Below are 20,293 nucleotides of genomic sequence, written 5' to 3' on the forward strand. Positions count from 1 at the left end.
CATATGACGCATCTTACGCGTTTTTTACAAACCTGGTTTGTAAAGAACAAAAGGAGGTTTGGCGAAACAGAAGGAGGTTTGAGCTCAAACCTTGCTTTGTGAATTCGGGCCTTCATGGTTCAGTTAGACCCAACAAGAGGATTACAGTCAAGACAAACAAAGGTCAAACTTAGACGAGAAGAGACCTTAGTCTAACTTCTCTTGTTAAACTCCACTTATGGCCAAGCTTCAACACAGTGTTGGGTTTAACTGTGAATAAAATATAATAATGAAACATCCATTTACAATAGTGCAGCTACTACTGTGCTTAATACAAAGTTTCATATTATAACCCCAGCTGTAGCTGATCTGCCATAATAAAGTGCTAAGCATTCAAGGAATTTCTTCCAACCGGGTATCCATTTACTTCACCTGGATGGAGAGTGGCAAATGTAGATTAATGTCTTGCCAAAGGACATTAGTGCTGCGACTAGACTCGAACCATGAACCATGTGATCCATAGTCCGATGACATATCCACTAGACCACATCACCTCTATAAAATATATGGACCAATGTCTGAAATATCTATAATTTTTCTACAACTTCTACCTTACTCAATGCCTACTATTCTAATACTACTAGTAACATGTCATATGACTATAACAACTATCTCTTTAACGACTATATCCCTTATTCCATATTACAAATAATCAATGCCTAACATAATAACATTTAAAATGTGACCTCAATCTAATTACATCCGTGTACTGAACATCAGGCAAGAGTGCATTCACTTAAGTGCTAAAAAAATCTTACACTCCAGATCATGAAAGCATACAATATTCATTCTAATGTCATCCATGTTTGCAAAACCTATGTCTACATGTATATCTGTTTTTGTTACACTAATGTGAAGAATATTAATGATTTTATAAAATATCTAAGATCTACTCAAACATCAATGGCAAGTGCATGGATAAAACATCATTTATTTGATTTCCTAAGCATCTATCTCACGTCTCATATCTACAGACTAATTACTACCTATATAAGTGATTTTTAAATGCTTGCTTTCAAAATCAATACAATTGATGATAAATTGGTATAAATACACTTGTGAAGAATGAAGAATAAAACAAAAATGTCATTTACAATGAGTTATAAAATCATAAATAATATTGCTCTAGTGTTAAAATCAGGGAGTCAGTTATACAAAAATTGAAGCGACATAAAAATAAAATCATTTTGGCCAAATAATACAACTTATTGATCTTGAACCAAACAAGAGGATGACAATAATGAAGGAATATAAACACTACTTGAGAAAATCACTAAAACTGGTGAACAATTGCACTTCAAAACATCCCCATTTGACTAAAGAAGCAATACAGCCGTATCAAAGTGTATTGAATTCATAGGGGGAAAAATGTAATACATGTATGTCATAAACACAGACAATTTTAATTTTGTTGTCCTGAAACAAAAGAACTAAACTGATGGATTAACAAAGCAAAATAATTCCATAGAACTCTCTTGGTTACAGAAAGATATTGCTTATTTTGTGTTAATACAGTCTGTTTGGAGGAAGAAGGATATTAACTCCTATAGTATCAACAGATAGCAGGGAGTTAAACCCTTCTCGTTCTGAATAGATGATTTGTTAATTTCATGGCAGATCTGCATTTGCTTTATACTGTTAATTGTGTTTATTTAGATTAGGTTATGAAATATGAAAAGCTTGAATATGCAAAAATCAGTTTAGTTTCTCGAAAAAAAAAAAATATATGAACTCCCAGATATACATATACTAATATATAAGCAAACTGCATGCTTTAATTATCTTGCATTTGCGTAGACCTTGTATAGCTTTGCTCTGAGTAATCACAAAACAAATCATGCTGCTACCAGTGTGGCTGATTCAAGCCTACATGTACATATCAGGATGAAGTAACAAACCGATTTTAGAATACCTATAGTTCATATAATTGCAAAACGATATTAAGTAACATTTTAAAGTAAAATAATGTGCCTTTAATATGGGAGAATACATCGCTACTTCTTAAAGCACAAGATCTCATTATTTATACATAAAAAATGGAAAAGGGAGAAAATGAGTGGAAGATATAATAACTGTGCATCTTATTAAAACGACTCTGTCCAAGGGGTCGCAAAGGGTCACATTTCAAAAGACAGGCATATACCGGTAGAGCTGGAAAAATTGCAATCTCCACATAGCAAAAGTACTTGCCACCTAAATAGGGTCATTACATAGGAATTTGAGGAGATGAGTCACACACCTGTTCAAACTTGGGTCTGATCAGTGTCAATTTGTAGGCGAAGACAGAGAGCTGGGCCCCGTCTTATAAAGAGTTACGATCGATCCAAATCAATCGCAAGTTTGCAGTCTCCTATCTCTTATGTACATAGTTGTGATTGATATCAACCGCAAATAACCTGCGATTGATATCAACTCTTTATCAGACAGCGCCCTGATCGTACCACTGATATTATCGCTAGACCAACTCACATCTCCATGAATGATAAATTGCACAGGGCATTTGAAGAGATTTAAACCTAGTCATCAATGTGTGAGGGTAGATGAAGTTTGAGGAAAGCATCGTCACTCTTAATAATGACTTGTTGCTTGAGTTCCTCATAACAACTCTTACCACTGATATTATCGCTAGACCAACTCACATCTCCATGAATGATAAATTGCACAGGGCATTTGAAGAGATTTAAACCTAGTCATCAATGTGTGAGGGTAGATGAAGTTTGAGGAAAGCATCGTCACTCTTAATAATGACTTGTTGCTTGAGTTCCTCATAACAACTCTTAGCATAGTTGATCTGCTGGGAAACCTAGGAAAAGAGAGATTAGAAAAGAAAAAAAAAGAATGGTTAATAACTGGAAGATCCACAAACTACAAGCACTGATTTTTGGGTGGATCCCTCCATTTCCTCAGAAATTAAGAATTTCTTGTAATAATTGTATTTTAATAATTTATTTATGTGTACAGTGTATTTGTATACTTATCAAGATGAAAATGAATATGTACATATTATATTTGTTCATACTTTTTTGTAGTTATATCTGTAATCCCTTTGTTTATCGTTCCATTGGAAATGAAATAATTACAAATTGAATTGAATATCAAAGATAAATAGATAGTAAAAGAGGGTGATTAAGGTTGACAAATAATGGGGGGAGGGGGGTGGATTCCCACACAGGGAAAGTCCACCGATTATAAGGGGTGATGGGTTCTTCTGAAAAATGAATCAAACAGAAAACTATTTGTCCATTACTGTGTGCCATACATTTTTCAACCATTTGATCTGTTTTACTGAGGTTTGTAAGTTAATGTATTTCTAGTTAAATTCTAGAGATAATGTGTAGTTGCACCCTCAATCTCTCACATCTTAATTTCTTGTTGTGAATTTTTGAAGTATTTTTCTGTGAAGAATCAAATTTAGACAAACTCACTCTAAGCCACTAATTAAAAAAAATAATGAAAAGAGATAAAGTCTGAACCATAAACAAAATACTTCAGCATACAATATTTGATTACTTTATGATCGACATTTGGGTAAATGTATCTCCAGAAAATAAAGAGAGGCAGTAGACATTATATCTCACTCTGAGAATTTCTAGATAGTGGTGCTACCATTTTAATCATGTCAGAGAGGGAATGTAGCTGTTGCGTATTTTGCTAAGTTTACCTCCGACATATTATATACACAAAGCACAGTGTAACCATAGGCAGCAGTTTGAAATGTAATAGCATAAAGACTTATATACGTATATACATGTATGCCGCAGGAAAGGTGCGGTAGTTTACCAGTGGTTTTATAAACGCAGTACACTCCCCATTTTTATATCTATAGCACACAGATATTAAAGTAGGTCCATGTAGGACCTTTGTTGACTTCCTTCATCCCCACTTACCAGACATTCAGTACACAAAAACTGCTATGTAAACTTATGCTGTTTACCATAGCATATGGGAGTGACACTAAAATAATTGTTGACATACCAAAAACTGTCATACTGTCAACCAATTCAAAACTTGTCTTAAAGGGATTGGGTAACTGTGTCTCAGATTCTAAAACAAAATCCTGGATTTAGCTCATGCTGCAATGATATTTATAAACCTTTAGGTCAGTCAGGAACCCCATGACTTTTACCAGCCTATCGCTTGTCTGATTATCAAGTTATTTATGACTGGAAATCAAAATCAAATTTTGCTTTTTCCTAACGGTTTTCATAACACTACGGTCTATTGGGGGAAAACGAGTATGGTAAAACCAGTCATTCAAAGATATTTACTTTTTTGAGGCACTTCATGATCATTTTGAAGCGCAATTATTTTAGGGCTTCAATATTACACCATATCACAGACACTGATAACACGTAGAGCCATACATCTCAGATGTAATATTGTTAAACGATGCCTTTAACCTACTTCCTCCCCACTTGCATGTCATTCAGTATACAAAAACTGCTATGAAACCTATGAGTGAGCCTAAAATAAGGGATAGGACAGGCCTTACCTTCTTGGCGATGCGTTCGTTATCACACCCAACCTTGGGTCTTTCTTTGAGATCCAGACTAGGCGCTGATACACCAGCCTCTGTGTTAGCCACCTTGGTCAGCTCTATGTAATGCTTCCCAGCTGAGAACAAAATCAGATTGATGAAAAAGGCAAAAAATTACAGAATCATGTTCAAATTCAATTCAAAAGACTTTATTTCAATTAAAAACAAACAAATATATGATGTGATTTAGTACAGACAGTTCAAAAAAAATAAATCATAAGCATTAAGTCAATTTAAACAAACTGTGAAAATGAGTAGCAGGAAAAGGGAGCACCTGTAGAATGCTTGTTAGGAATGAAAACTATAGTTTATAAAGAACAGTGTTTCACACATTAACCTGTTTGCATTTGAAGCATCCATCAGTAACACAATGATAGAATACATCCAGTGTATTCAGCTCCTTAAAGTGACTCGGTAACATTGTGGAAGGTTGATGAAAAAAATTGCTTAATTTTTGTATAAAATGTTACTTACTATATTCCTTCTACTATACTAACCCTCTGACATGCAAAAAATCCTGAACAAATTCTCAAACCACAAAGATATCTATGGTTTTCTTTGAAGGCGTCGATGTGAGGCACCCTCTAACAGTGATTAACAGTAAATTCTCCCAACCATTTTTGAATTTTCCCAACCGTTTTTCCATGAGAAAAATACATAAAACAGGCTATAAAAATCTGTCAACACTTAACTGTCTAAAATGGAATGTAGAGCCATTTTATTGCTTTGTGACGATTTACATTCTCTTAAAATGTAATTAAATTGTCCTTGTCTTGATGCTGAACAGGCTTTGACAAGTAGCAGAATAAAAGTAGAATAATATAGTTGGGAGAATTAAGGAATCGATCAGATCAGTTTTTCCCAATTTGTACCATGAATAATGATTCGTTTTCACTCGAATTTTCAGATTATCTTTAATTGTACATCTAGCATTGAAGTCACTACCTTAGCACCACTATCTCTCATCTGAACAATGTTACAAAGTCCCTTTAAGTTAATTGTGACCAAAACATGTTTTGCTCTTGATGTACGCCGTTCCATGTTGCTTCACATTGGTCAAGATATAAACTTCAAATCTGACTCCTATAGAGAGATACCTGTATAGTCTACATGTACAGAAATTAGGTGATTGGTATATTTTAAAGCCTATCTGCACTAGTTTGGCCAGGAGGGATTAGACCTCCCTGCATGGTCACTGCCACGTGGTTATCTCATCAAATCAGCTCTTGATTAACATAAGAAAAAGGGGGTCATGGGGGAATCAATGGTCACCACTTAGGCATTGTTTGCGATATAGAGGGCGCAAGTAGCTAGAAGTAGTGCAGTGGGGCTTTAAGTGATCTCCAAGACGCTGGTGAGCTCTTAGTCCAGATTGTGTTATTTTGTTTCGCGATCTCTCCCATCCCCTACATGCTGCAAGCCACAGATGGTGGAGTGATATCAAGAAATACTGCAAGTTTACATGTTTACAAATTTACATGTTAATAAACTCTTAATTAACATAAAAGTGACTTGTAAGTAGACTATTTAACAGTATGTGCTCACATGGAATACAAATATTATGGCACCCAAGTCTGTCTTGGATTCTGCGTGCTGGGTTTTATGTTACTAGTATTCTATATTTGTTTTTCTCCATACTCTTCACCCACGGGCTGGTAGAACCCCAGGTTGGGATACTTGTGGCTGATTTCATCATACATTCTAGCTGCACACATTTCATTTGTAAGGTGATTGGTAACATTTTGACTAACCACTAATACACAATGCTACAATAAAGTGAGTAGTGCTGTGTTAACTCAACTTATCAGTATCAAGTTAACAATGGGTCAGAAACATGGAAAATACAAGTAGGAAAAATGAGATGACACACATTTTCATGTTCATGAATGCACAGATAAGGATGATATAACTAAAGAGATGATTGGTTCAGAGATGACATTCAAGAACTTGGACATCAAAATGTACCCACTAAAACAATGGTAAAACAATGGTATGACAATGATTGAGATACACCGGCATTCAGCATCCCCTCAGAAACAATTTTCGTGAACCAATGACATTGATGAAATGACAGGACTACTGAAGATGCACATGTATCTTGCAACTCTTGGTTACTTATACCATGAATTGTACAATGTTGAGTTCTGGGGGGTGTTTTACAAAACTTGACATTAGTGACAAATAACAGTTTTTGTTATAAGCTACTGAAATCCTTGCTTCTGATTGGTTTATCAGCAGATTTGTCACTGAGTTTTGTCCTTTATCATTGACAAAAAGCTTTGTGAAACGCCCCCCCCCCCCTGGTCATAATTGAAAATACAATCAAACCTGTCTATTAAGGCCATCCAGGGGAAACAGAAAAACTGGCCACTGTAGACAGGTGGCCTTTCTAATCCAACAAACAATTCACTGCACAATAAACATATTCAGAGCCAGTTTCTACATGTACATGGAAATGCAGTTTAATCACCAGAACTCAAAATATGTTTAACATTTGCAAAGAAATGCTTTACATATTGCATAGTCCTTCTTTTTTTTAATCACCAAAGGTTTAAAACAAGCTAACCAGTATTCAGACATTCAGAAATCATCTGTTGAAAGCAGAAAGGTTGTTAAAGTTCTCTACATGTAATAAAGTAAAACTATTTGAGTTAATGCCCTACTGGCTCTCAACAGCTGAATTGCAAAAGGTAAGTTGCTCCACTTTTCCCATGAAAAAGGCATGGAATTCTTTGATGTGTTAGGAAGAGAGAAGGCTTGGTAGAAGTTGTTTTAGAATGATAAATTCAAAGGCCTTTCTGATTGAAATACGCCAATAAACTAAAGTATGCCTATAATTATTAGCACAATATGAATATTTTAAAATTAAATTGCTTGCAAAAATATAATTCTATAATCAAGTCTTTCTCTATGATGACAAGGCTCAATATGAAAATGAAATCGCCAAAGAAAAAGAGAGTGTTCAATGAGTAACATAGATATGTAAGGCCGAATATATAACACAAACCTTTGTTACGTAGCGTTCCAAACTTCATGTATTTTAAGAAAAGTAAATTAATTGGATCTCAGATGATCTAAAACCACTTGGCAAAATAACCAAATTCAAGGCCCTGACTAACACTGTGTATTACCTTTTGACATTTATAATTTGGTATAGAATCCTAGTTTTGGATACCGAGATGATGCCAAATATGAGATAAAAACATGGACAATATATCAGATTGGAATCTACATTGTACATCTGTCAGAGTCCCTCCTCAATACTGGTTGTTTTTTAATGTAACATATTAACACTGGCTTATTATTGAATTGTACTCATATATTACCCAGTTGCACTGCAGGCTTTCTAAAACTCATCCCAACAAAAGAAAAACTAGACTCCTATCGTGGTGCTCAAAGCATTCAATGACTCCCTTCCAACCAGACACCAACTTCCTACACCCGGGTTACAAGAGGCAACTGTGAATGAAAGGCCTTATCAGAGGACATAACTGTACATCCTATCACTACTGACTTCTCCTAACCCCATAGGCTTCATACAGAGATCACCTGGTTCCTGTAGGCAACGGGTGAAACACTTTTCTACAACAACCTTGAAATAGGAAATGTCACAAGAGAGGCGGACCATGAATTTCTCTTGGTAATAATGATCTGTTTCTATCTATGAAGGTAATGATACATTTATAGTTAAACAGAAAAATTAAAGAAGGATTTTTCAAAAAACAAGGCCAATGAGAGATCACAGATCTTAACAAAAAGTGAACTTAAACCATCATGCTCAATGTTGAAATTAGGATGGAAAATGTACTCCTCCGCAGGCACACCCCTATTCTAGCTAATGGACTGTCCCGCTATTTACCTTCCTGCATAGGCCATGCATGGTGGAACTTGCTATGCCACACATATTGAGAGGGGTGTAGCAAAGAAGTCAAGTGGATGTGCTGGAGTCCCGCCGCATATTGGTAACGAACAGCTGGTACAATTATGTGTAAATGCACAGCATACATGTTTGTTAAAAGTGTCTACTGAAATTGAAGAAGGTTACAATCCTGTGTTCTGACACTCATTCTAACCTCTGTACACTGAAATTGTATTAATTATTAGGTCATTAATTACAAAAAAAGGGTCAGATACCTATTTTTTTTTTGCTTGTTTTTTAATATTTATTATTATTATTATTATTATTATTATTATTATTATTATTATTATTATTATTATCATTATCATCATCATCATCATCATCATCATCATCATCATCATCATCATCATCATCATCATCATCATCATCATCATCATCATCATCATCATCATCATCATCATCATCATCATCATCATCATCATCATTATTATTATTATTATTATTATTATTATTATTATTCTTTTTTTTTTTTTTTTTTTTTTTGGGGGGGGGGCTTGGCATTCACTTTTTATGTGTGCCTTGTAATGAATTTTTTTTTCCTACTGAGGGGGAGGGGCATTTTGACAAAATTTCAGGGGGGGCACCAGAAAAGAAAGCCTAGCTAATGCAATTCAAACCAATAGATTGAGAGAAGAACAAAAATCATTTCTACTCCCAAAATGCACTAAATAAGAGGATGCTGCCATTGCACAGATATACAGTTAGTATGCGAGAGTTGTGATGCATAAAGTTCCACCACAACTTACAGGTGCAATGCAGACCTTGCTTATGACGGGGGTTATCACTCTCAAAGTAAGAAGCTTATGAATAAGAACAAAAAAGGACCCACTTTCAAATAAGTCAATGTTTTAGTTTTTTGCATTCACATCAGAGGTTACCAGTACCACTGCATAAATCAGTTAACTGAAAATTAATCCACCGAACATAATTTTATCCTCTAGAGTATATTGGTGTGAAATGCATGATATGAAAACAGGGTAATCGATATATTTCCTTCACTGCATGATGTGGTATTGTTGAAACAGAGTAACAAAATGGGAAACTTTTAAAATGAAGGGAATAACAATGCATCTCATGAAGGCCAGAGAGGAAAATACATGAATACATGATAAAAAGATTGGGTATCTTTGCCTCAGATTCTTAACAAAATCCAGGATTTACCTCATGCTGCAATCATAATTATAAACCTTTAGCTCAGTCAGGGATCCAATGACTTTCACAAGATATTCATGATTAGAATTAGAAATTTCAAAAACCTTTTCCCAACGGTTTTTATAACACTACATTCTATCACGGAAAATGAGTATGGTAAAACCAGTCACTCAAAGATTTTTACTTTTTTTAGGCACTTCATGATCATTTTGAAACGCAATTTTGTTAGGGCTTCAATATTACACCATATCACAGACACTGAAAACACGTAGGGCCATGCAACTCAGATTTAACATTGTTAAACGATGCCTTTAACACTCACCAAGGTTACTACATGTAAAACAAAATACAGCGTCATGCTCACAGATTCTCATCTTCATAAATGTGATAAAGACAAGATGATCTACCCCTATTACTGAATGGTAGAGTCTGGTTCTTACCTTGTAGTATATGTTTAGCATGGAAGAGCTCAGAATGGAACACACTAAGAACAGGTTCCTGAAGGTTTGTGAGGGACAAGAAGTAGGTGCATTCACTGGTGATCAGGACCTGCATGCCGTCTAATGGATGGTTCCGTAACTCGTCCATCATGAAGTATCTGATATAAAATGTTATTTGTTAATATATTAGGGGAGTGTTTCACAAAGACTAAGATCAACTTCAAGTTGGACTTAACTATGGCAGGCACTGTTTGCTCTCACCATTATGATCTTTAGATAGTATTTTTTCCTTCAATAATGAATTATCAATTTTTTGTTTTAGTTTTACCCTTTGATTTATTCTTGAAAATATTATCATAAATTCTTGTGCTAAATCAAACAGCTGTTTGATGCTTTTTTTGCAGCTGCTGGAGATGCCCAGATCTAAAGGCAGAATGGCAAGGAAACATTTAAAAACAAATGGCTAGAAAATTACTAGTGTATACGTCTAGAATGACAAAGGCCTGTTGTCCCTCCCTATGGTATGCAGATACCTGAATTTTCCACATTGACCATTTTTCTTTTTGCTGCATGAAATTAAAAAAAAAATGTATAGTGCAAAAGGTTTTCTTAGCATGCTCGTAAACTCACCTTTCTCCACTAGTGCCTTCACAGAGCACACTAACAAACTCCATGCCCCTGGAGTCGTGTAATGAGTACCTAGCAAGCACCCCTGAGGGACTCCTACAGCACCGTGGTGGTCTGACCCTAGGGGGCATTAGGTGGCTCTCACTGGTGGTGGAGCTACGGATGGCATTCATGGTACCCGAGGCGAGGTCAAACAGACCGGCAGCAGGCTTGGTGACGGTACCCATGATGCCACGCCCTATCCCCTTCATAAGTCCCTGAGGAGGGGAAAAAAAAAGAAGATACTGATAATTTTTATGTAGATGCTGCTTATAAGTATCGGCTTGCATGGTGATGTAGATATACAGTAGGCTTGCTGTTGCACCATGTGAGAGAGGGGGAGAAAGATAACCAACAGTCTTTTTCAAGACTATACCAACAGTCCTTTTCAGGACTCCCCAATCCTCCCCCTCTCTCACATGGTGCAACCGCAAGCCTACGGTAAATCTTGATGTAGGATGATTATTTTTTTATTTTTTTTTGAGAATTAAATTTTACAACATCTGATACACAAGTGCAGGCATTGTATCTCAAATCACTCTGTTTAATGACAGACCTTATACTACAAATCAGTATGTAGAAGATAATATTATTGATAACATTGAAAGGAAGGTATTCCCAAACACATGCTAACAGAACATACACTTTTGGCTTGGTCCTATATGCCACAATAATTTGTGGCAGTTTATGCACATACACTTAGGTGTACTGGACTTCACATTTTTGTATTTCATAAATAGTCAAGTTTTAAATTCAACTTTTAATTGTAATATTTCTCAATGAACTTCCAAACAGTATTATATACATATAAGTTTTGAGTAGACTGAATCAATCCCATGTTACAATAGACCTTTGAAGTCTAAATGTAGGGTTTGATATACAGAATACATGTATATCCAGGCCTCTTTAATAGAGACACCCAATGTGTTTGTTTCTTCAAAATGCAAGATAAAATCGCGATCATATGCGATATTGCTTTGTGAAAAGTTTGCACTGAGGATCAAGCATCTTATAAGGGTACGAACACATCTGGAGAATATCCTTGTCTTTGGTTCAGAGATGGCAGATACTTAAAGGCATCGTTTAAATCTGAGATGCATAGCCCTACGTGTTACCAGTGTCTGTGATATGGTGTAATATTAAAGCCCTAAAAAATTTGCGGTTCAAAATGATTATGAAGTGCCTCAAAAAAGTAAAAATCTTTGAGTGACCAGTTTCACCATACTTATTTTCCTCAATAGACTGTAGTGTTATAAAAACCGTTAGGAAAACGAAAATTGTTGATTTCCAATCATAAATATCTTGATAATCAGACAGGCGATCGGCTTGTAAAAATCATGGGGTCCTGACTGAGCATGAGCTAAATCCAGGAGTTGGTTTCAGAATCACAGACAAAGATACCCAAACCCTTTAAATACACTGTACTTGGCATATACAATAATTTGACCGGCATAGCCTCTTGCACTCACCTCAACCCCATCCTCTGAAGCTCCTTTGTAGGTCTGAGTGAACATACTGGTCAAGCCACCGACCACTCCAAACGCAAACCCCTTGACCCCTGCAGACAGATGACCGGAGCTGGTTCCACCGTGCGTCTCTCGGATCACGCTTCTCATCTCCTGATGACGGTTGTCAAAGGTTGCCGTCCCGATCCCGTCAGAGATGGTTCCCGTCACCTGTGGAATTGAAATATGCAGCCCACTTTTATTCTAATTGCTCTTCAGCAAAACATCTTCATGAAGCGATATTTACGGTCACTACCTTGACAGGATGTTCGCTTCATTCAGTTTTATTATATGTACAAATGTATATCTACTTTCATTCATTTTCATTCATTTTTATTTTTCATTTCCAACAAAATACAATACATAATAACGAATACAATGTAAAATGTATACAAAACATATTTACATTTGTAATAAACAAATCTTTAGAGTAATTTATACATTTAAGGTAGACAAAAATTGAGTTAAAAATTTAACTGGATTTATATTTTGAGGAAATGAAGAGGTCCACTGAAAAGCAGAGCTTGTAAATTGTGGACCAATCATACTGTAATAAACAAGTATGGTAATCCTTTTTGTGGTTTACATGTATGTGATCTAAACTGTCTACATGTAAAACTTCGCTAAGAACTGCTGCCTTTTTTTCATGAAATTCAGAATAGTTTAATGTGCATGCTGATACCATGGACTAATTTCATTTTCATAAAGCCCAAAAATGCAAAAATAAAAATAAATATTGAAGACTTGCTCAATGAATCTATATGTACTTCAAATGTTTGTAAACTTTGCGGCACTTGATTGAGGAGAGCAAACTTTCTTTTAGTACACATATTATACGAATGCATTGTAGAGTTGTTGTGGTCTAGTAGATGAGCCACCCAACTGCAAATCACAAGGTACGGAGTTCAAGTCCCACCACGGCACTAATGTACTTTGGCAAGACGTTAATCTACATTTGCCACTCTCCACTCAGGTGTTAAATAGCTACCCGGTAGGATGCGAAAGTTTATGTGGTTGGATTAACAAGTGGGGCTTGTAAAATGGTGACTGGTGGAATGCTCCCCAGAGAGTGGAGAATGTGCATACATTGTTTAGGGAAAGCCTGAATCCGATGACCGGGGTAATAATCATGTACTGCGCCTAGAAACAAAGTATTAGGTGCATTATAAATGTGAGCTATTATTATTATTATAATAGTTTACTGGGATAAAGTCTTGTATGATGACAATATACCTTTGCAGCTGTGTTTGACATGCCATGGGTCACGTTCTTGACTAGACCCGTCACACTCCCTTCTAAGACCAGTTCCTTCAGACCATCCTTAAAGTCCTGGAGCAGACCGATGGGGTTACCCAAGAAGTCCACAGAACCTAGGATCTTCACTGCTTGACTCTTTAGCTCCTGGGGGAGAGAATTTTGATCAAAAAGGAGAGTAACAAAAAAGAAAAATAAATCCATCTGAGACCATGTTACAGTGTTTAACACTACAGGGGGATGTTTCATAAAGATCCTTAGTTGAACTTATCTCTAAGTTTGACTGAACAATTATGGAAAACTGTTAGCATCTATGAAAATATTTTGTAAAAGTTATTTCAAAAGGCATAAAATGTTGATTAAAATCATTCATATTTTCTTTTACCAAGGAGATTTTATGTTCTTGATGTGGAATTTATGAAAAGTCTACAATACTTGAATTTTTGCTTACGAATATATTTCATTTCAAGGCTACAAACGGCTCTCCAAAATGTTCAAACCCAACTTAGTATTAAGTTTGACTTAGGATCTTTATGAAACACCCCCGAGGGCATAAATTCCATAAAAAATATCAGCTACATGTTTATAGCACCAGGCCTATCAGATAAAGAACATCAATAAAAGTCCGCTCGGAGCTACAAAGAACATTGTTGGTTTTGAAATGTTCAAAGGAAATTATTCAAAAAATGCAGATAATTTAATCAAAAATTTCGCTAAATTCTACATTAAGGATCTATCGATACGAACGGAAAATTTACATGTCAATCATACAGCACAAATATTCTAGAAATATCATACAGGAGAACTAAAGAACAAAATGCTACAGTCTTGCAAACGCACCTTTGAGCAGTGCTTACAAATGGTCAAAAGTAAATGTCATAGCACCATATTCTCCACTAAGCGCAGGGCTAACAAATATCCAAGGTAAAAAAGGTAAAAAAATTGCCCCACACACCCACCTCTGTGTAGTGTTTGGCAACTGATTCCAAGAGAAACTCCTGCGTCTCGAAGGGATGTTGCCTTGTGAAGGGATCCAAGGAGACGGGAGCTTCTTCAAACTGGATCAAGAAGAGCCTCATGCTTGTCTTGAGCTGATTGAGGTCCTTGGGGATCTTGGTAGAGGTGTACATGCTAAGACGGAAGTCCTTGGCATGGATCTTCAGGGTCTCAAAGAAGAACCGCTTCGTAGGCTGGTTGTTGTCTCTGGGACTGCAAGGAGAGGAATAAAAAAGACCCTACTGATCAACACTGTCTTTCTATCAGTATACCTTCTGCAAGAACAATGTACTATACAAGCCAATATTTTCGCAAATAAAATGTTCAAGGACGAATTTGCGAGTTGTTAAATTTGTGAGGGCATACGGCAATTACTAACATAAATATTGATAATGGAGATATATCTAATAGATGATGATGATGACTATTTTTGTTGATGACAACGATGATGTTGGTAATGAAAATCAGTAATGGTGACAAACCTGATGGTATCATAGTGCGTCTCATCCGTCGTTTCCGTGGTGATATCTGGTTGAGAGAATCCACTCATTTGAAGCAGCTTGAGAAGCAGAAGTTCTTCTACATTCAGTGTCATCTTACTCACTGTCAGGACCAATCTCTGAAGTTCACAAAGAGATAATCAATCATTAATATCTGATCTATATTACTCTCTGTCTATCTGTCAGCCTCTCTCTACCTTTCTCTGTCTGTCTGTCTGTCTACCTGTCTCTTTCTCTGTATGTCTGGCTCTCTCTCTCTCTCTGTCTGTCTGTCTCTCTCTATTTGTCTGTCTCTCTGTCTGTCTCTCTCTCTGTCTGTCTCTGTATGTCTGTCTGTCTGTCTCTCTCTCTCTCTCTGTCTGTCTGTCTGTCTCTCTCTCTGTCTCTGTATGTCTGTCTGTCTATCTGTGTGTCTCTCTGTATGTCTGTCTGTCTGACTGTCTCTCTCTCTCTCTGTCTGTCTCTGTATGTATGTCTGTCTGTCTGTCTCTCTTTATGTCTGCCTGTATTTCTGTCTCTCTGTTTGTCTCTGTATGTCTGTCTGTATGTCTGTCTGTCTCTCTCTCTCTCTCTCTCTCTCTCTCTGTATCTGTATGTCTGTCTCTCTCTCTCTCTGTATGTCTGTCTCTCTCTCTCTCTGTGTCTGTCTCAGCCTACACATCTCACCAATGTACATGTAGCCTCCCACACTCACCGATGCATAGTGCTTGCCATCACTGTCTTCCCTACATCTTTGTTTCTCCTTCTCCATGCCCCATACATGTACATGTACTTCAGCACAACCAGCAACCTTTTTTACATGAAATTTTACCACTTGCTAACAATGAGAATTTTAAGGCAAGAAAATGCTGTAAATTGCACAAAGAAAGAAACAAATAGTTTTGTGTGTCTTCATTCAAACCGTCTGCGGAATGATGTTTTCTCGAATCAGGATCATTTTCTAAATCTGTGAAAGTTTCTAACATGCAAAATGTTCCGGTCTGAGAATAACTTACACCTATCACTTCTCGCACCTCAATCTCTAAAACGTTACTACGTATGTTGCAACATCAAGTCATCCAGGGCATGTATGTAGAGTGAATAAAGGACATCCTAATTATTTTGTATTATATTCCACATACAAAGAATCTTGAGCTACGATTGGTCAAAAGTAAAATCATATGATGAAAGAACGTTCGCCCATCATTGATGGGAGAAGAAAAGTTCATTGCACTGTGTTCACTGAAGATTGTCTATGTTGCGTAATATACATACGACTGTACATAAGTACCACATGCACTGTACGTGCAGTACACGTATCGTACACCGTTTGCTACATGTAGCTGTTAATTAATGACTTGTTGCTCTAAAATGACGGAAGAAGTGAAATGTTTCCAATGTGGAATATAAAACAAATAATCACCTTTTGGTTTCAGGCAATGGCAAACTATCACTTCCTCGGTGATCTGAATGTATACGCTTCGCTTCGGAAAGATAGCTACATCCAGATCGCCTCGGAAGTGATAGTCTGTCCTATCACCTTCACCAACGGTAATTATTTGTTACTATCTACATGTATTTGGCAAGAGACTGCTGTTTAATACCTTGTAGATTTCCACTGTTGGGGAACCCCCTAGCTGCTTGGTAGCTACTAGGCTGAGAGCTGGCCGACCTTCTTTGTCTGAGGCAAATAACATGACTGGTTTCTGAGCTTGAGCAAGCTGGTTGTCAATCTTAAATGGAAAGCAAAATGTATCAAGAATAGGGATTGTTATCTTGATACAATATTATCACATTTAGTGATAGACTCTTTATAACTGAACACCAACATCACCACTTCAATTTCTCTTGTCATCAGTAACATCAACATTATGATCTTCATCATCATCCTCTTCATCATCATCTACACCACTTCCACTTTCAACAACAACACTACCACCACCAAAAGCAACATCACTATCATCATCACCATCACCATCCTCATCACTAACTTCACTGTCATCAGCATTATCATCACCATCAACTTCATTATCACCACCACCACCACCATCATCATCATCATATCATCATCATCATCATCATCATCATCTAAGCAACAGCAGCATCATGATCATCATCATCATTTCCGTTGTCGTCATCACAACCACCATCACCATTATCATTATTATCACTACCACCACCACTATCATGATCAACATCACCACCACCACCACCAACCATCATCATTTCCATTGTCGTCATCACCGCCACCACCTTTATCATTATTATCACTACCACCACCACCATCATGATCAACACCACCACCACCACAATCACCACCATCATCATCACCAACATCATCATCACCACCATCAAACTCACCTGAATTTTACAGACGCTGGCATTGAGATCGACCTCCTTGCTCGTCTGTATGTAATGGACATCAATGCCAGTCAGGGTAATATAAGCCAACTCCTCAGGAGCTCTGTTCACTAGAGACAGACCAACCCCTTCCTTCAACCATAGGGCAATCTACAACATAGAAAGAAATAGAAAATAGAATTAGCCAAAATTTGTACAACTTAGTTTCAATACACAGGAAATTATTATAGAATATATCTGACAAAATGTTAGTCTTACTTTGCTCTCATGGCATTTGAGTTTTACAACAACATATAAATGAATACTACATGTAGGTATAGGTAATGGATAATAAGATGTAACAATTATTATTTGTTTTGTTTTTCATTCCACCCACAGTTGTATTGATAATTCATTGAAAAGATAAATTAACATTAAAATTTCTCATTTTAATTAAATTAAAAATTTGAGAAAAAAATTGCAATTCTTGTTAATGAAACAAAATTTCTTCTTTACCTCTAGCTCTTTGCCCTTCTTGGAAGTGCCGCCCTGTTGATTCTGGCTCTCTGCTGTGACCTTTGACATCCGAGCTTTGACTTCTACCATCTCAAACTCATCTACGGAAGAGCCTGGGATGACGCTGGCTGGTTTCTGGGGTGCAGACTGTGACAAACATAATCAAGTTTAGCAGTGCATATCAAGGAGAACAAGGAATGAATTACATGCAAGACAGCCACATCATGTACATATTTCATATAACAGTCTGTTCCAGCCACTAAAATTGGACACCTAAACAAACACAACTACCAACCTGTTGGGTGTTGTCATTGATGTGCAGGGATCTGGTTGGTCCAGAAGTAATGACCTTGGCACTGAAGTTGCTTGATCCTGATCTGAAGTTTTAGAAACATTTTTCCAAGCCGTTCAAATATGTCAACAAGCAACACTTTTTACCAGTTGGATGTTGGCATTTCTGTACAGGACTCTGGTTTAATAGTCCAGCAGTAATGGCCTGGGCACTGGATTTGCCTGACCCTAATTTACAGAAACATTCTGTCCTGCCTACTCAAACATGAAAACTCTACAAACAACTAACAACCTATTGGATGTTGTCATTGATGAACAGGGCTCTTGTTGGTCGATCAGAAATTACCTTGATGCTTGTCCAAGTTGTTTTTACTCAAACATCTGGGGAGTGTTTCACAAAGACTAAGATAGACTTTAAGTTGGACTTAACTATGGCAGGCTGTTCATGCCGCTGTTTGCTCTCACCATTTTCTGGTATTGGTCTCTCAAGGGACGTACAAATCGTGCTCATAAATCTACAGAATGTACCTTTTTTGATAGTTCATTATTGAAGGAAAAAATATTATCTAAAGATCAGAATTGAGAGACCAATAGTGAGAGCAACCAGTGGCATAAATGGCCTGCCATAGTTAAGTCCAACTTTAAGTTAATTTTAGCTTTTGTGAAACACTCCCAGAACTCTATGTACACATCTACACCTACAGTAGTTTAATACCTGCTGAATGTTGTCACTGATGTAGAGGACTCTTGTTGGTCCATCCGCTACGACCTGGACAGCGAGGTTGCCTGATCCTGGAAGGTTCTTCTGTCTGGTGATGACCTGCTCTAGAGGTATCTCATCCTGCGAAACATCCAGTCTGCCACCGGCTATCAGGATTAGCTCACTCCCTGAGGATACAAAAAATATATTGTAAGAAAGGGTAATTATTCTGTCTGGGCCCTCTTGCATAAAGAGTTGCATTTAAAAGCAAACGCAAGTCGTGAAAATCAAACCATGTTTGCGTTTGAATGCAGCTCCATCGCATAAACAGTTGTGTTTGATTTCAAACGCAACTTTCAAGCGCAACTTTATGATAGATATATGACCAAACGCAAAGTTGCATTTGTTTTCAATCGCAACTCTTAATATACAATGTGCAGTTGCATTTGATTGCAAGTTGTGTATAATATTTGCGTTTGATCTGAGATGCGATCAATCGCAACTTGACTTTTATGCAAAAGGGCCCTAGAGTCTCCTAAAATATTACAGGTAAATGATACAAGAATACAATAAAATTTTAGATTAGATCAGATACAAATAAAAGGGCATTCTTTTGTATCTTGGTGATCTGTTCTAAAGGAATCTTATCTTGAGAGACATCCAGTCTGCCACTAGCTATCAGGATTAGCCCACTCCCTGGGGATACATTGAGAATATTACATTAAAAGATTGTTCTTCTGACTAGTGATGACCTGTTCTAGAGGTACATGTATCTCATTCTGGGAGACAAATCATATAATTTTATTTCCATTAATGTCCATACTGTGCATCCATTACCCTTGGAATAATAGCAGGGTAAAAGTTGCCTTTAAAGCCACACTGTCCTACTGGTAGCTACTTGATCCCTCTATATATAAAACAATGCCTAATACCTAAAAAGAGGATCATGAGGGGGGGGGGGGGCCAATGATCCTCTTTTTCTTATGTTAATTGAGAGCTGACTTGATGAGATAACCACCAGTCCAGTGACCTTGCAGGGTGATCTAATCCCTCCTGTAAACTAGTACAGATAAGCTTTAAAAAAAAACATATTGAAGTCTGTAGAAAACGTCACATACATGTACATGATGAAGGATGAAGGGATGAAGGCAGAGAAAGAACAAGAAGGAGAAAGGAACAGAAGAACCAACGTTACACTGACCTTCCTTGAGGCTGAGTAGACCAAACTTTGGCTGAACGACATAATTACTGTCTTGACACCTCAGTCGCCCATCCTGCAATAAATGAAATCAGTGGAAACTCTTTATCAATGTAAATTACATATTGTTTAGGCAATGAATGTATAAAATATATCCCTCTTATACTTTTTTGTTCCAAATGATGTGACAAAAAATACACAGAGTGTGTATAGAGAGGCAGGTTAATATCGTTTTTGTAATAATGTTGTGCTTATCTATGC

General features: G+C 36.8%; 1 protein-coding gene across 1 annotated transcript in view; it reads right to left on the bottom strand.

Annotated features, from left to right (window-relative positions):
• Window positions 1–2,653: 2,653 nt before the first annotated feature.
• The window catches only part of LOC581842 (vacuolar protein sorting-associated protein 13D), a 90,329-nt gene continuing 72,689 nt past the window's right edge, over window positions 2,654–20,293 (bottom strand). The window contains exons 64-76 of the mRNA XM_030987496.1: window positions 20,036–20,108; window positions 18,850–19,022; window positions 17,844–17,990; window positions 17,349–17,498; window positions 16,592–16,720; window positions 14,991–15,127; window positions 14,472–14,721; window positions 13,492–13,659; window positions 12,223–12,429; window positions 10,718–10,971; window positions 10,088–10,245; window positions 4,475–4,653; window positions 2,654–2,842 (exon numbers count right to left, since the gene is read on the bottom strand). Of these exons, the coding sequence (XP_030843356.1) occupies window positions 2,726–2,842; window positions 4,475–4,653; window positions 10,088–10,245; window positions 10,718–10,971; window positions 12,223–12,429; window positions 13,492–13,659; window positions 14,472–14,721; window positions 14,991–15,127; window positions 16,592–16,720; window positions 17,349–17,498; window positions 17,844–17,990; window positions 18,850–19,022; window positions 20,036–20,108 (2,142 nt within the window). The 3' untranslated portion in view covers window positions 2,654–2,725. The remainder of the gene's footprint in view (window positions 2,843–4,474; window positions 4,654–10,087; window positions 10,246–10,717; window positions 10,972–12,222; window positions 12,430–13,491; window positions 13,660–14,471; window positions 14,722–14,990; window positions 15,128–16,591; window positions 16,721–17,348; window positions 17,499–17,843; window positions 17,991–18,849; window positions 19,023–20,035; window positions 20,109–20,293) is intronic.

This window comes from Strongylocentrotus purpuratus, unplaced genomic scaffold (genome assembly GCF_000002235.5).
Source record: "Strongylocentrotus purpuratus isolate Spur 01 unplaced genomic scaffold, Spur_5.0 spur5_scaffold_16, whole genome shotgun sequence".
Classification (NCBI taxonomy): Eukaryota; Metazoa; Echinodermata; class Echinoidea; order Camarodonta; family Strongylocentrotidae; genus Strongylocentrotus; species Strongylocentrotus purpuratus.